The 16,992-nt window shown below is 56.0% G+C and overlaps 1 protein-coding gene across 2 annotated transcripts in view; it reads right to left on the bottom strand.

The window, feature by feature from the left end:
- Positions 1 to 9,625: 9,625 nt before the first annotated feature.
- The window catches only part of LOC139239251 (metastasis-associated protein MTA1-like), a 191,257-nt gene continuing 183,890 nt past the window's right edge, over positions 9,626 to 16,992 (bottom strand). The window contains exons 15-18 of one of the 2 annotated variants that reach the window (XM_070867951.1): positions 14,175 to 14,361; positions 11,637 to 11,726; positions 10,892 to 11,035; positions 9,626 to 10,333 (exon numbers count right to left, since the gene is read on the bottom strand). In XM_070867951.1, the coding sequence (XP_070724052.1) occupies positions 10,209 to 10,333; positions 10,892 to 11,035; positions 11,637 to 11,726; positions 14,175 to 14,361 (546 nt within the window). In that variant the 3' untranslated portion in view covers positions 9,626 to 10,208. The remainder of the gene's footprint in view (positions 10,334 to 10,891; positions 11,036 to 11,636; positions 11,727 to 14,174; positions 14,362 to 16,992) is intronic. The other variant, XM_070867950.1, reaches the window with a different exon arrangement.

The raw sequence follows: 16,992 nt of genomic DNA, 5'->3' as shown, positions 1-16,992 counted from the left end.
GTGGGTGGGAGGGAGGCTGGGTGGGTGGGGGGGAGGGAGGCTGGGTGGGTGGGGGGGAGGGAGGCTGGGTGTGGGGGGGAGTGAGGCTGGGTGTGGGGGGGAGGGACGGAGGCTGGGTGTGGGGGGGGGGACGGAGGCTGGGTGTGGGGGGGGGCCCCGAGGCTGGGTGTGGGGGGGGGCCCCGAGGCTTGGCGTGGGGGGGGGGGGGGGGGGAGGCTGGGCGTGGGGGGGGCTGGGTGCGTGTGTGTGTGTGTGTGTGTGTGTGTTGGGGGGTTGAGTGTTTTGGGGGGGGGGCTGGATGTGGGGGGAGGAGCTGGACGTGTGGGGAAGGGCTGGACGTGTGGGGAAGGGCTGGACGTGTGGGGAAGGGCTGGACGTGTGGGGGAGGGCTAGACGTGTGGGGGGAGGGGCTGGGCGTGGGGGGAGGGGCTGGGCGTGGGGGGAGGGGCTGGGTTTGGGGGGGAGGGTCTGGATGTGTGGGGGAGGGACTGGATCTGTGGGGGAGGGACTGGATCTGTGGGGGAGGGGCTGGATGTGTGTGGGGAGGGGCTGGATGTGGGGGGAAGGGGCTGGATGTGGGGGGTAGGGGCTGGATGTGGGGGGGGCTAGATGAGGGGGGAGGGGCTGGACGTGGGGAGGGGGCTAGATGTGGGGGGAGGGGCTGGACGTGGGGGGAGGGGCTGGACGTGGGGGGAGGGGTTGGACGTGTGGGGGATGGGCTGGACGTGTGGGGGAGGGGCTGGACGTGTGGGGGAGGGGCTGGATGTGTGGGGGAGGGGCTGGACGTGTGGGGGAGGGGCTGGACGTGTGGGGGAGGGGCTGGACGTGGGGGGGAGGGGCTGGACGTGGGGGGGGGAGGGAGGCTGGGTGTGGGGGGAGGGAGGCTAGGTGTGTGTGGGTGGGGGGCTAGGTGTGTGTGGGGGGGGGGCTAGGTGTGTGTGAGGGGGGGGGCTAGGTGTGTGTGGGGGGGGGGCTAGGTGTGTGTGTGGGGGGGCTAGGTGTGTGTGGGGGGGGGGCTAGGTGTGTGTGGGGGGGGGCTAGGTGTGTGTGTGGGGGGGCTAGGTGTGTGTGGGGGGGGCTAGGTGTGTGTGGGGGGAGGGGCTGGGTGCGTGGGGGGAGGGGCTGGGTGCGTTGCTGGGTGTGTGGGGGGGGGGGGCTGGGTGTGTGTGGGGGGGGGGCCGGGTGTGTGGGGGGGGGGGGCGGGTGTGTGGGGGGGGGGGGGCGGGTGTGTGGGGGGGGGGGCCGGGGGCGTGATGGGCGAGGGGGGCCGAGTGCATGGGACCGGGCGTGTGGGGGGAGGGGCTGGGTGTGTGGGGGGAGGGGCTGGGTGCGTTGCTGGGTGTGTGGGGGGAGGGGCTGGGTGCGTTGCTGGGTGTGTGGGGGGAGGGGCTGGGTGTGTGGGGGAGAGGCTGGGTGTGTGGGGGGAGGCTCTAGATTTGTGGGGGGAGGCTCTGGGTGTGTGGGGGTAGGCTCTGGGTGTGTAGGGGTAGGCTCTGGGTGTGTGGGGGTAGGCTCTGGGTGTGTGGGGGTAGGCTCTGGGTGTGTGGGGGTAGGCTCTGGGTGTGTGGGGGTAGGCTCTGGGTGTGTGGGGGTAGGCTCTGGGTGTGTGGGGGTAGGCTCTGGGTGTGTAGGGGTAGGCTCTGGGTGTGTGGGGGTAGGCTCTGGGTGTGTGGGGGTAGGCTCTGGGTGTGTGGGGGTAGGCTCTGGGTGTGTCGGGGGAGGCTCTGGGTGTGGGGGGGGGAGGGAGGCTGGGTGTGGGGGGGGGAGGGAGGCTGGGTGTGGGGGGGGGAGGGAGGCTGGGTGTGGGGGGGGAGGGAGGCTGGGTGTGGGGGGGGGAGGGAGGCTGGGTGTGGGGGGGGGAGGGAGGCTGGGTGTGGGGGGGGGAGGGAGGCTGGGTGTGGGGGGGGGAGGGAGGCTGGGTGTGGGGGGGGAGGGCGGCTGGGTGTGGGGGGGGAGGGCGGCTGGGTGTGGGGGGGGGGGAGGACGGCTGGGTGTGGGGGGGGGGGAGGGAGGCTGGGTGTGGGGGGGGGGGAGGGAGGCTGGGTGTGGGGGGGAGGGAGGCTGGGTGTGGGGGGGAGGGAGGCTGGGTGTGGGGGGGGAGGGAGGCTGGGTGTGGGGGGGGAGGGAGGCTGGGTGTGGGGGGGGAGGGAGGCTGGGTGTGGGGGGGGAGGGAGGCTGGGTGTGGGGGGGGAGGGAGGCTGGGTGTGGGGGGGGAGGGAGGCTGGGTGTGGGGAGGGAGGGAGGCTGGGTGTGGGGGGGGAGGGAGGCTGGGTGTGGGGGGGGAGGGAGGCTGGGTGTGGGGGGGGAGGGAGGCTGGGTGTGGGGGGGGAGGGAGGCTAGGTGTGGGGGGGGGGAGGCTGGGTGTCGGGGGGGGGGGGAGAGGGAGGCTGGGTGTGAGGCGGGGAGAGGGAGGCTGGGTGTGGGGGGGGAGGGAGGCTAGGTGTGGGGGGGGAGGGAGGCTAGGTGTGGGTGGGGGGGGGGAGGCTGGGTGGGGGGGGGAGGCTGGGTGTGGGGGGGGGGAGAGGGAGGCTGGGTGTGGGGGGGGAGGGGCTGGATGTGTGGGAGAGGGGCTAGGTGTGTGGGGAGATGCTGGATGTGTGGGAGAGGGGCTGGGTGTGGGGGGAAGGGGCTGGATGTGTGGGGGAGTGGCTGGACGTGGGGGGAGGGGCTGGATGTGTGGGAGAGGGGCTGGGTGTGTGGGGGAGGAGCTGGATGTGGGGGGGGAGGCTGGGTGTCGAGTGGGGGGGGAGGTTGGGTGATGGGGGGAGGGAGGCTGGGTATGGGGGGAGGGAGGCTGGGTAGGGGGGGAGGGAGGCTGGGTAGGGGGGGAGGGAGGCTGGGTAGGGGGGGAGGGAGGCTGGGTGTGGGGGGGGCGGAGGGAGGCTGGGTGTGGGGGGGGGGGGAGGGAGGCTGGGTGTGGGGGGGGGGGAGGGAGGCTGGGTGTGGGGGGGGGGGAGGGAGGCTGGGTGTCGGGGGGGGGGGAGGGAGGCTGGGTGTGGGGGGGGGGGGGGGGAGGGAGGCTGGGTGTGGGGTGGGGGGGGCTAGGTGTGTGTGGGTGGGGGGCTAGGTGTGTGTGGGGGGGGGGGCTAGGTGTGTGTGAGGGGGGGGGCTAGCTGTGTGTGAGGGGGGGGGCTAGGTGTGTGTGGGGGGGGGCTAGGTGTGTGTGTGGGGGGGCTAGGTGTGTGTGGGGGGGGGGCTAGGTGTGTGTGGGGGGGGGCTAGGTGTGTGTGTGGGGGGGCTAGGTGTGTGTGGGGGGGGCTAGGTGTGTGTGGGGGGAGGGGCTGGGTGCGTGGGGGGAGGGGCTGGGTGCGTTGCTGGGTGTGTGGGGGGGGGGGGCTGGGTGTGTGTGGGGGGGGGCCGGGTGTGTGGGGGGGGGGGGCGGGTGTGTGGGGGGGGGGCCGGGGGCGTGATGGGCGAGGGGGGCCGAGTGCATGGGACCGGGCGTGTGGGGGGAGGGGCTGGGTGTGTGGGGGGAGGGGCTGGGTGCGTTGCTGGGTGTGTGGGGGGAGGGGCTGGGTGCGTTGCTGGGTGTGTGGGGGGAGGGGCTGGGTGTGTGGGGGAGAGGCTGGGTGTGTGGGGGGAGGCTCTAGATTTGTGGGGGGAGGCTCTGGGTGTGTGGGGGTAGGCTCTGGGTGTGTGGGGGTAGGCTCTGGGTGTGTGGGGGTAGGCTCTGGGTGTGTAGGGGTAGGCTCTGGGTGTGTGGGGGTAGGCTCTGGGTGTGTGGGGGTAGGCTCTGGGTGTGTGGGGGTAGGCTCTGGGTGTGTCGGGGGAGGCTCTGGGTGTGTGGGGGGAGGCTCTGGGTGTGTGGGGGGAGGCTCTGGGTGTGTCGGGGGAGGCTCTGGGTGTGTCGGGGGAGGCTCTGGGTGTGTCGGGGGAGGCTCTGGGTGTGTGGGGGTAGGCTCTGGGTGTGTGGGGGTAGGCTCTGGGTGTGTGGGGGTAGGCTCTGGGTGTGTGGGGGTAGGCTCTGGGTGTGTGGGGGTAGGCTCTGGGTGTGTGGGGGTAGGCTCTGGGTGTGTGGGGGGAGGGCGTCTGGGTGTGTGGGCATCCATGCCTTTGTAACCTCTAGACTTGACTTCTCCAACAACTCCTGGCTGGCCTCCCACATTCTACACTGCGTAAACTTGTGGTCATCCAAAACTCGGCTGCCCATGTCCTAACTCACACCGATCACACATCACCTCCTGTGCTCGCTGACCTACATTGGCTTCCAGTTAAGTAACACCTCGATTTCAAAATTATCATCCTTGTTTACAAATCCCTCCATGGCCTTGCCCCTCCCTATCTCTGTATTCTCCTCCAGCCTCACAATCCCCCCCCCATCCCCCCCTCACCCCCCCCGTGATGTCAGCGCTCTTCAAATACTGCTCTCTTGAGCATCCCTGATTATAATCGCTCAACTATTGGTGCCCGTGTCATCAGCTGCCTGGGTGCAAAGCTCTGGAACTCCCTCCCTAAACCGCTCCACCTCTCTACCTCTATTTCCTCCTTTAAGACTCTCCCGAAAACCTACCTCCTTGGTCATCTGCCATAATTTCTTCTTTTGTGGCTCAGTGTCAAATTTATTTGTTTTATCTTATACTACTGTGAAGCGCCCTGGGATGTTTTACTATGTTAAAGGTGCTATATAAATACAAGTGTGTTGTTGTATCTAGCCCTGGGAGTGTTTGATGGGACAGTGTAGAGAGACCTTTACTCTGTACCTAACCCGTGCTGTACCTGCCCTGGGAGTGTGTGATGGGGCAGTGCAGAGAGACCTTTACTCTGTATCTAACCCGTGCTGTACCTGCCCTGGGAGTGTATGATGGGACAGTGTAGAGGGAGCTTTACTCTGTATCTAACCCGTGCTGTACCTGCCTTGGGAGTGTTTGATGGGACAGTGCAGAGCGAGCTTTACTCTGTATCTAACCCGTGCTGTACCTGCCCTGGGAGTGTTTGATGGGGCAGTGTAGAGGGAGCTTTACTCTGTATCTAACCTGTGCTGTACCTGCCCTGGGAGTGTTTGATGGGGCAGTGTAGAGAGACCTTTACTCTGTATCTAACCCGTGCTGTACCTGCCCTGGGAGTGTGTGATGGGGACAGTGTAGAGAGACCTTTACTCTGTATCTAACCCGTGCTGTACCTGCCCTGGGAGTGTGTGATGGGGACAGTGTAGAGAGACCTTTACTCTGTATCTAACCCGTGCTGTACCTGCCCTGGGAGTGTGTGATGGGGACAGTGTAGAGAGACCTTTAGTCTGTACCTAACCCGTGCTGTACCTGCCCTGGGAGTGTTTGATGGGACAGTGTAGAGGGAACCTTTACTCTGTATCTAACCCGTGATGTACCTGCCCTGGGAGTGTTTGATGGGACAGTGTAGAGGGACCTTTACTCTGTATCTAACCCGTGCTGTACCTGCCCTGGGAGTGTTTGATGGGGCAGTGTAGAGCGAGCTTTACTCTGTATCTAACCCATGCTGTACCTGCCCTGGGAGTGTGGGATGGGACATTTGGTGTCTGAAATCAGCTCCCTGACATATGCACAAAAAGTGAAATATAATAAAAAAACATAAGATGCACTGTGTGTAAGAAACACTCACCATTTGTCGAACTTGTCCATGATTCGCTAAATATAAAGCAAGAAGAAGCAGTGTCAGCATTGTTGGAGATTACAGCAGCAGAGGGAACAGAGTTTGCAGACACACACAATGCAGTGAGTAAACATTTAGACAAGCTGTGAGGAAACCAGTGTGTTGTGTGTGATTTCTTCTGTCTCTGATCGAAATATCCCCACCTCAAAGATCCTGCTCGCAGGCTGCACCAATCGATGCCCTTCGCCAGCCAGCATGGAGTGTGTGCAAGTACCTGGGTCTCAGTGCTCATGGTCAAACCGTGCTCGATAGACTGAGACTGTTCCTCAATTGCCTATAGTGTGCAACCACCACAGCCCATTCAGCCATTGCCACTGCCCTCGGGTGGGACCACCAGAGACACTGCCCATTACAGCAATTTGCTGGGCCTCCAGCAGCCTTTGCCTGACGCTGTTCTCGAGTTGGTTGCTTGGCAGAGGCAGGAGTGAGGCGCACGTGACAAGCAAGAACACTGAAACATTCCCGTCAAACAGAGCCACCTGATGTGCCGAGGTTGATGCCTCAGTCTCGATGGCCCCACATTTGCACAGCCTCCATCAGGCGACAGATGGCAACGGTATCAACAACAGCAGTTCAATAGCCCCAGGAGAGGACGATGGGCACAAGTATTCTCGAGCTCCAGACCAGGCAACCAACAGGAGGAACTCAGTGTGTGGACGCTCAACTTGGGCACAGCGAGGAATCTACCATCCAACCTCCACAGACCAGTAGGATGAAGGCAGAGCAGCGTCTGGCTGGTTGGGTCTCCGTCAGTTCTGGCTGCAGGTCAGTGCTGAAACTGGGCAGTCAACACCGTTAAAAAACCAAACTAAACTGGATTTAGTGACACAAATAAAACTGTTAAAAGGTTTAAAATCGCTGGTGTGTGAGGCAAGAGGAAATGAACGCACCCAAGACGGTGAGCCTTTGGCCTGCCTTTGGCCACAAGTAATGGCTGTCCGTCCCGACAACCTTGTGCAATGGACACCAATCACCAACTGTAAGCGGAAGCTGAGGAATGACAAGCGACTCATCCATTCCTTTCATTGGAATCCAGCTCCAACCTTCTCTGGCTTGCTGTGCTCACCCTGGACACCCAGCTCAGCACAACCGCAGGGCAGGCGGGCTCCCCGTGTCACTGCCCCTTACCCTGGATACCCAGCTCAGCACAACCGCAGGGCAGGCAGGTAGGCAGGCTCCCCGTGCCACTGCCCCTCACTCTGGACACCCAGCTCAGTACAACAGCAGGGCCGGCAGGCAGACTGGCGGGCGGGCGGGCTCCCCGTGCCACTGCCCCTCACTCTGGATACCCAGCTCAGCACAACTGCAGGGCCGGCGGGCAGGCAGGCTCCCCGTGCCACTGCCCCTTACCCTGGACACCCAGCTCAGTACAACAGCAGGGCCGGCAGGCAGACTGGCGGGCGGGCGGGCTCCCCGTGCCACTGCCCCTCACTCTGGATACCCAGCTCAGCACAACTGCAGGGCAGGCGGGCAGGCAGGCTCCCCGTGCCACTGCCCCTTACCCTGGACACCCAGCTCAGTACAACAGCAGGGCCGGCAGGCAGACTGGCGGGCGGGCGGGCTCCCCGTGCCAATGCCCCTCACTCTGGCCCGTTTTAGTTTTTTATTACAAAATTCCCGACCAAAACCCAAGACACCCCCAGGGATCCTGGGGCGGATGCTTTAAGATTCACATTTATCGTGTAACCAAACACTAATTGAACTATCAGAATATTTACATTTACAGGTCATTTCATTCATTAATTCACTGAAGAAAATATTCACGCACACACGCGGGACTCAAAACTTCAGAAGATTGTGGCGTTTGATGTGGAAAGGTTGGTTTTGGAGCCAGCCTGGTGTTTGCCCAGTTTGAGAATTTACAATGAGCAGGATTGAACCTCACCAATAAATCCCCACCACTGCTCGCTGCACTCAATAAGCTCCAAGGAATGAAATCCCAGAATTCAAACATGGCTTCCCGGTACAGCAGCATTCATCACATTCCCAGAAAAACCCCCTCCTGATGTTGAACTCTGAACATGCTGTCCCTCTCTGCCACTGCTCTCAGCAAATGGCCGATCCCAGGATCCGATGCACATCCCTGCGAGGGCAGCTGTAATACAGCTTACTGCTGAATCCAGGGATTTACGCTGACTGGCAGCAGTGAAATACAAAGCAGGTCTGGCAGGCTTGCTATGTCTCCCATCCCCTGCCCTGCCCATCGTCGCCATCGAGTCACAGCCAATCGCTGCACCTTTATTTCCCAAATGAGTACCGCTAACCCCTGGCTCCGACTCTCCCGAGGATAATTCAGGATGGCGGCTGGATGGCCCCATTATGCGAACTCCCCTGTGGTCACCTATAACCTGCCGGGTGCTGCATACCTCGGCACTATAGTAGTGAGAAGCACACACACAATGCACAAATCCTGCAGCATCATGGGGTTCAAGAGCTCTCTCCAGATAATGAATTCATGTAATAATTAATAATGTAGGGTAGAAAGTACAAAAATCTCATGCCAGCTGCAAACAGCTCACCTGGCGACCAGCTTTCTTACGTTAGCTGGTCAATTGCTACTTATTCTAGCAACACTCAGTGTCAGATGGGGGAGCTGGGTGGGCTAGTGTGTTATCGACAGTGGCCAATCATCTCCAAGACACATGTTCCAATGCAGCCTGGATAAACGGACGGAAGCCTGCCCAGTTGTAAGGATCCCGCAGGATAAGCTTGGGACAATCTCGAGCCACTGAGCATGGGCTCAAAGCACAAAACTACCTCGATTGGCAATTCCGCTCCGGACAGACAGAGAGACTGGGGCGGGAATTGGAGGAAATGCCACTGGTACAGTGAGGGGCATTTTGCTGGGGTTAATGCAGAGTCGAGGAAGCTTTACTCTGCCTGTAACCTGTGATCTCGGACTGATTGACGCTGAGCCTTGCAGGAAGAGTGAGGGACGATTGAAGCAGTTGGATGCTTGGTGGGCCGAATGGTCTGCCTCATCATTATCTTGTGCTATAGCTAATTTCCCAAACTGCGTAAAGTTATCCCCAAATCAAGATACAGCACACTTCATTCAGGCTGATGTCATTCAGGCTGATGGGATGATAATCAGCGAACGGACACACAGCGACATCATACAAGCAGGAATACGCACATAACACATACAATGCAGTGACTATCTCAGCAGGATTGTATGATTCGTCGCCCAACCACCGTCCGGCTCTTAGCCAGCGAGCACCATGTTCAAAGGTTTGATGAGCAAAGTCACTGCATGGTACGCATTACACACACAATAACACACAGCGAGGGAGTTAACAGCAGTTGCAGGAATCACTGGGATCGGGTGGCACTGAACGGTGTAACTGCCTTGCAGCTTGTATTGCTGTACAGGGAATGGAACACACATGCGTGAACACAAGTAGGGCAGAAGCCAGGAGTACGGCCAACCGATAACACTCCAAAACATCCACGGAATGAATGGGTCCCACCTCAAAGAGCCACGCAGCACTTGAATTCTCCCGACCCACCACCAGTTCCAAAACCTAAAGTAGCCACAGGTCCCCGTCCCAAACCCCAGAGGGGCAGCTGTCCACTCACAGACTCCAAGACCCAGCCTCATCTGTTCTTCACAGCCTCCCTCCCGCTCTCTCCAGTGAAGGCTGAGCCTGCAATCAGTCCCACAGGCACCGGGTGCCCGATGCCAGCTCATCCAAGGAGCCATTCCCCGTGAGACCCCAGGTGGTGGGTATGGACAGCTAGGCCAACCGGCCCTCATTCCATGGCCACATATGTACTTTCTAGAAGGGGGCACTGGATAATCGCCACCCCAAGGCTATTGGCTGAGCCCAGCTAATGCCACACAGGCCCAACGAGCCATGAGCATCACCTTGCCTTGCCCATCCATGGAGCGAAATGCTGTGGCACAGTTATCACCAGCAGAGCTCCTGACCGACTGTGCTGTGGGGGGGGGGGGGGGGGGGGGAGGTAAGATATAGCAGGCTCTCCCTCTATATCACAAGCTACCCGCCCTAACAGGGTGCCCGAGCACAAACTCTACACTTGCGGCTGAACGAAGCAGCACGGGGACACGACTAATGCTTCCTGGGTCTGAAGGAACCTATAGTCTATTGTTTTACTGCAGGAATTCCGTCGATATCCTTGCACCAGGACAGGCACAGCACTGCAATCCATCCATCTCAGATCCTCCTCTCCTCCCCCTCCCTGTCTTGTGAAGAGCGAGTGCTTATTCCACAGAGTACGTGCAGTAAAATCTACCTGGAAAGTGTTGTTTGGGGATGGATTTTATTGACTGTGGAAAGCAGGCAACAAACTCAGTCCACCTGATGCACAACTATCCCTAGAATTTAGTTAAGGAGATCCAGACCCATGAGTTGGGGAGCAGCCACTCTCTCCTGGAACAAAGGGAGAATTTGTTCCCAGGCAGCCTTACTGAGTTGTCTCTCCGCACAAACCAGGTTAAATAACCATGTAACTCTACGAGCCCGACACGAGATCAGAGCAGAAGCCCCGGATAGGGTTTTGGCAGCTCTAGAACCGATCTGTGCTGAAATGCAATGAGCAGGAGGCTGTTTTGGAGGTTATCAAAGCAGGGGGATTTGCAAGGGGAGCGACAACACAAAGCACTCACGATGAGCGTGTAGCCGTGAGCACGACTGCGCGATTGTCTTACCCCTAAACGGCATCAACAGACGTTTCTTCATAGTGCCTGGTAAACAAGGACCAACAGACAGTGATGAAGAACAATATAGAATACCACATACAATTCAGCTGACACGCGATCAAACTGTAGTAAGCAAGGCTGGACCGTCTGGTAAACCAGTCCGCATCGATACGCTGGAATTCCGCAATCTTGCCAAGCGCTCAGTGCAGGTCGCGCTACAGTAACAGTCACCAACAAACCCAGCAACACGAACGGGATGGGTGTCGGGACAGCGACAGCATGTCACCACAGGTGGGGCCGTGTATCTCGATCCAAAGATCGGGCTCTGTCACTTCAGCTCATAGTTTACACAGCGCCAACCACGGGCACGCACCTGCACAAGGTTTGGTCTGACGTTAGCACCACAGGTTATTGCGAAGGAGTTCTCCCTTCTCGTGTGAACTTCACTATGGCTTACATAATCACAGGATTTTCCTCTTATGCTTAGTGTTTACAGCACAAGTTGTCAGAAAGGTGTGGAATTAGATCTGAGCTAGTTACGGACTGCCCAAGGGAGGTGCTCGAGCAGCCCGGCTCCCCGCTTATTCTGTACGATATACTGACCATCAATGCCATTGTGCTGCTCATATCCTCGCTTGCCCAGTATGGTCGGAGAACCGTGGTTTAGGACAGGGGGCACCTTAGCGGGAGTCACACTGCCTGCGTGCACAGCCAGACTGGAGATAGTCTTAACAGGTGGATGGAGTTCTGCAGGATAAAAGAACAGGACATGTCACACACTGCACTCAGATAGTCCAGGCACATTCCCACAGAAGGTGCAGACTCTCACTGCAACACTATTCCACGAGCGCCAACAGAACTTTGACATCACACCCTAGTGCTGCCCTCTTTGTTAGCAAGATATTCGCCCAATACCAAACACAGAAACCAGGGCTGGTTTATCACAATCAAAATCAAAATACTGCGGAAGCTGGAAATCTGAAATAAAAGCAGAGCATGCTGGAAATACTCAGGTGTTATTGCAGAATTATGGACAGTTTGTGCGGTGGTTGGTTGCTGGAAAAACTGGATTGTGATCCCCAAACTCACTGTAGTTAGGACACTTACAGCCAGCACACGCAACACTTTCATCCCATCTGTTTCCAGTGGATAGGAAACTATCTCCCAGACGTGATGGGGCACTGTCCAATCCAACGTGCCACCCGGTCCCACTTCTGTCTGGTTTTAACAAATTACACACCACACATCAACAACACAAGTTTGTGTGTGTGACCAAAGATTACCATTCCAGCGTGTCAGCAGTTAGAGAGCTCGACTGTGAACCTGCTGCACACATGTGGCTGCTTACCCAGGTATTTTACTATAGATTCCAGTGACTTCCTGATGATGGGTTTGAGTTTAATTGTCTTCTCTCCGATTTCTGGAAGTCTAGCAGTGCCTGTGAGGATGAGAATGGAACATTAGCTACAACCAAGGGATTTGCTTCATAATCTGCCAAACTCTGAAGCAGGATGCAAGGACAACACATCACATCAGAAGCAGCGGAACGTCTAAAGCCCACAACTGGACCATTACAGACCACAGGGCAAGGGGAAATCACATAACAGGGCTTATATGGGCAGGAGTTTTCTTTCCATGTCTATTTGCCATTTTAAAACCCAGGTGTAAAAGGAATAATCTCTTAATATAGGCACAAATATTAAAAGCACAAAGCTGGCCCTTTAACGCTCTCGACCAGAAATGTCACCCTCCCAGTTACCCGTTTTACAGTTTGTAAGCTGCACAGAAAGTGCACCTAGTGCAGAGATAAGTTTTGTGAAGTGATGTGTTTTGGAAGAAAAACCGATGAAGGGCAATAAAACTTAATTAGTACAATTTTCAAGGGGGTGCAGATCCTGAGAGCACAAATCAGCGAGGATGGCAGTTGATAAAGTTATTAAAAAACATACCGTGGCTTTATAAATAGATGCATAGAATATAACAGCAAGGAAGTTATACTGCACCCTTTATAAATCACAGGGTAGGCCGCTGCTCAAATATGGTGTTCAACTCAGGGCACCACACTTTAGGAAGGATGTCAAGGCCTTGGAGAGGGTGCAGAGGAGACTTACAAGGCTGGTATCAGGGATGAGGGACTTCAGTTATGTGCAGAGACTGGAGAAGCTGGGATTGTTCTCCTTAGAGCCAGAAGATTAACGGGAGATTTAATAGAGGTGTTTTGCTAAGAATAGATCGGGAGAAACTGTTTTCACTGGCAGGAGGGTCGGTAACCACAGGACACGGATTTGAGGTCATTGGCAAAGGAACCAGAGGGGAGATGAGGAGCATTTTTTTTACGCAGTGAGTTATGATGATCTGGAACGCTGCCTGAAAGGGCAGTGGAAGCAGATTCAATAACAACTTTTAAAAGGGAGCTGTTAGATACTTGAAGGGGAAAAATTTGCAGAGCGACGGGGAAAAAGCAGGGAGGTGGGGCTAATTGGATCGCTCTTTGAAAGAGCCGGCACAGGCACGATGGGCCGAATGGCCTCCCTTTGTGCTGTAAGATTCTATAATAAGACTTTGTTGAGAGCCACAACCCTTACTGAGACCTGCCGGAGAGCAACATCTGTGTCGTTCAAAAAGTATCGCACATTCGTGGCTTCATCAGCCCAACGTCCAACAAGTTTAACCAACCATCAGGAACAAAAGATGCTATCAGACAGCAATGGTGCGTGGTAAAGACCACCTCGTTAAACCCAGCATTACTGCAATGATGGTGCACATTACAGTGTGGAGTGGGGGTCAGAGAGAGTGCCAAGTACTTGAAGTACCAAGAGTGAGCCAGCCTCCAAAGCACTCAGCTGGGCACGTACGATTTTTGGTTATGATCACTGTTTCCTGAATGCTCAGCCAACTTCCTTGTTCTGCTGTGTTGTTCAGAACCCGCTCCTTTCTTGATGGGCATCAGCATCTTGCATTTATATAGCACCTTTAATATAGTAAAACGTCCCAAGGCGCCTCACAGGAGCTTTATCAGACAATATATGACATCGAATCACAAAGAGATATTAGAACTGGTGAGATCAAAGAGGTAGGTTTTAAAGTAGGTTTTGAGTGTAAGGGGGCCAGAAGAGGCGAGGGCCCAGGGGCAGCACGGGCCAGCCCACACTGCGATGTGTGCGCGCACTGGGTCCGTGCAACAGAGCTGGTCTCCAGTCGTCCTGGTTAACCCTTACCACTGGATAAAGACCTAGCTCTGTCAAGCCCGTGTGGTGACTGATGTGCAACGGCCACCACACGTTAAAAAAATTACACACAGGCATCTTCCACCCCTTCAATTGAGTTCAGGACCTGGAATATCGGTCCTTCATTGAAACATCTGTGAATCTATCCCTTTTGGTGTGGAAGCAAGTCATCCTCGTTCGAGGGATCGCCTATGATGATAATGATGAGGTTTTAAAGGGTGTATTAGAGGAGGAGAGGAAGGTTGAGAGGCGGAGAGGTTTAGGGAGGGGATTTCAAAGCAACTGAAGTCACAGCCACCAATGGTGGAGTGAAGGAAATCAGGGATGCACAAGAGGCCAGAATTGAGGAATGCAGAGTTCTGAGGGATGTAGGCGGTTCGCGAGATAGGGAGGGGCGAGGCTATGCAGGGATTTGAACACAAGGATGAGAACTTTAAAATTGAGGTGTTGACGGGCCAGGAGCCGAGAGATCGGCGGTGAGCATGGGGGTGATGGGTGAATGGGACTTGGTTAGTATAGGGGCAGCAGAGCATTGAATGAGTTTATGAAGGATGGAAGGTGGGAAGCCAGCCAGCCCAGCAGAGCAGTTGAGTAACAGAAGTCGGTTAGATGCAAGTTACAGAGAAGGGATCGTCCATTACAGTTCGGCAGTGACTCACATTCTGCTTTGATAGCTGCACTGTTGATTGGTATAAAGGGACGCCGAGCTGCCTGCCGTGGGCGGAACAGGTTCTGACAGAAATACCGGGCAATTTTGGTTAGTTTTGTTGTCTGAAGACAGAAAGCCTGCCTCGTCTTCAGTGTAAACTTGGGGTTGGCATTCTTCACCCAGTACCCGTGGGGATTCTACAAAACAAAAAGTCACAGCTAGCACATGCTGAACAAAGCACACATTATAGTAAACTTGCGCAACAGAGCGAGTGCTTCAGTTGTAGAGCTTGCATTATAAAGAGACAAAGGCATTCTGGCCCTCTCCCTCCACAGCTCATGTAGAGTCTAAGGAAAAGATCACCATTGCACGAGCTTCATTTTTACAGCTATCACTATGAAAAAAAGCATGGGGTATTTATCTAAATGCATTTGGGCTTAAATCATTGGGTTTCAAACTCTTGGGATCCCCTGCAATTACCAACACCCCCAGGAACTCCTCCAAACAGTGACACTCCCACTGAGCCCCTGCAGCGACCAAAACTCCTGCAGAATCCTGCAAATAGTGATGCAGCCTCCTGGAACATAAGAAATAGGAGTAGGGGTAGGCCATTTGGTCCCTCGAGCCTGCTCCGCCATTCAATAAGATCATGGCTGATCTGATTTTTACCTTAACTACACTTTCCTGCCTTCTTCCCATAACCCTCGTCTCCCCTGTAGTTCAAGAATCTGTTTATCTCAGCCTTGAATATATTTAATGACTCAGCCTCCACAGCTCTATACGCCCAACCTGCTCAACCATTCCTCGTAAGAACAACTCCTTCATCTCAGGAATCAACCTAGTGAACCTTCTTTAAACTGCCTCCAATGCAAGTTAAATAAGGAGACCAAAACTGTCCGCAGTACTCCATGTGTGGTCTCACCAACAGTTGTAGCAGGACTTCCCTACTCTATCCCCCTTGCAATGAAGGCCAACGTTTCATTTGCCTTCCTAATTACTTGCTGTACCTGCATACTAGCGTTTTGTCTTTCATGTACGAGTGATCTGGAACAATTGACACACACCTGTGGACTCCCGGAAATACCGCCACACTCCGGGAAACCCCCAGAATTACCGTCACACTCCGGAAGACCCCCAGAAATACTGTCACACCGCGGGAGACCCCCGGAAATACTGTCACACCGCGGGAGACCCTCGGAAATACTGTCACACTCCAGCAAACCCCAGGAAATACCGTCACACTCCGGAAGACCCCCAGAAATACTGTCACACTCCGGCAAACCCCAGGAAATACTGTCACACTCCAGCAAACCCCAGGAAATACTGTCACACCGTGGGAGACCCCCGGAAATACTGTCACACTCCGACAAATCCCAGGAAATACTGTCACACTCCAGCAAACCCCAGGAAATACTGTCACACTCCGGGAGACCCCTAGAAATACTGTCACACTTCAGGAGACCCATTAGAAATACTGTCACACTCCGGGAGACCCCAGAAAATACAGTCACACTCCGGCAAACCCCAGGAAATACTGTTACACTCCGGCAAACCCCAGGAAATACTGTCACACTCCGGCAAACACCAGGAAATACTGTCACACTCCGGCAAACCTCAAGAAATACTGTCACACTCCGGCAAACCCCAAGAAATACTGTCACACTCCAGCAAACCCCAGGAAATACTGTCACACTCCGGCAAACCCCAGGAAATACCGTCACACTCCGGCAAACCCCAGGAAATATTTTTACACTTCGGCAAACCCCAGGAAATACTGTCACACTCCGGCAAACCCCAGAAAATATTTTTACACTTCGGCAAACCCCAGGAAATACTGTCACACTCCGGAAAACTCAGGAAATACCGTCACACTCCGGCAAACCCCAAGAAATACTGTCACACTCCGGCAAACCCCAGGAAATACTGTCACACTCTGGCAAACCTCAAGAAATATCGTCACACTCCGGCAAACCCCATGAAATACTGTCACACTCCAGCAAACCCCAGGAAATACTGTCACACTCCGGCAAACCCCAGGAAATACTGTCACACTCCGGCAAACCCCAGGAAATACTGTCACACTCCGGCAAACCCCAGGAAATACTGTCACACTCCGGCAAACCCCAGGAAATACTGTCACACTCCGGCAAACCCCAAGAAATACTGTAACACTCCGGCAAACCCCAGGAAATACAGTCACACTCCGGCAAACCTCAAGAAATACCGTCACACTCCGGCAAACACCAAGAAATACTGCCACACTCCGGCAAACCCCAGGAAATAGTCACATTCCGGCAAACCCCAGGAAATACCGTTACACTCCGGCAGACCCCCGGAAATACCGTCACACTCCGGGAGACCCCCGGAAATACCGTCACACTCCGGCAAACCCCTGGAAATACCGTCACACTCCAGCAAACCCCAGGAAATACCGTCACACTCTGGGAGACCCCAGGAAATACCATCACACTCTGGGAGACCCCCGGAAATACCGTCACACTCCAGGAGATCCCCAGAAATACCGTCATACTCCAGCAAACCCCAGGAAATACTGTCACACTCCGGCAAACCCCAGGAAATAGTCACATTCCGGCAAACCCCAGGAAATACCGTTACACTTCGGGAGACCCCCGGAAATACCGTCACACTCCGGCAGACCCCCGGAAATACCGTCACACTCCGGGAGACCCCCGGAAATACCGTCACACTCCGGAAAACCCCTGGAAATACCGTCACACTCCAGCAAACCCCAGGAAATACCATCACACTCTGGGAGACCCCCGGAAATACCGTCACACTCCAGGAGATCCCCAGAAATACCGTCATAC

The sequence above is a fragment of the Pristiophorus japonicus genome, chromosome 26 (genome assembly GCF_044704955.1).
Source record: "Pristiophorus japonicus isolate sPriJap1 chromosome 26, sPriJap1.hap1, whole genome shotgun sequence".
In the NCBI taxonomy this organism is placed as follows: Eukaryota; Metazoa; Chordata; class Chondrichthyes; family Pristiophoridae; genus Pristiophorus; species Pristiophorus japonicus.
Note: the sequence above shows the minus strand (reverse complement) of the source record. Positions and strands in the feature narration are given on the sequence as shown.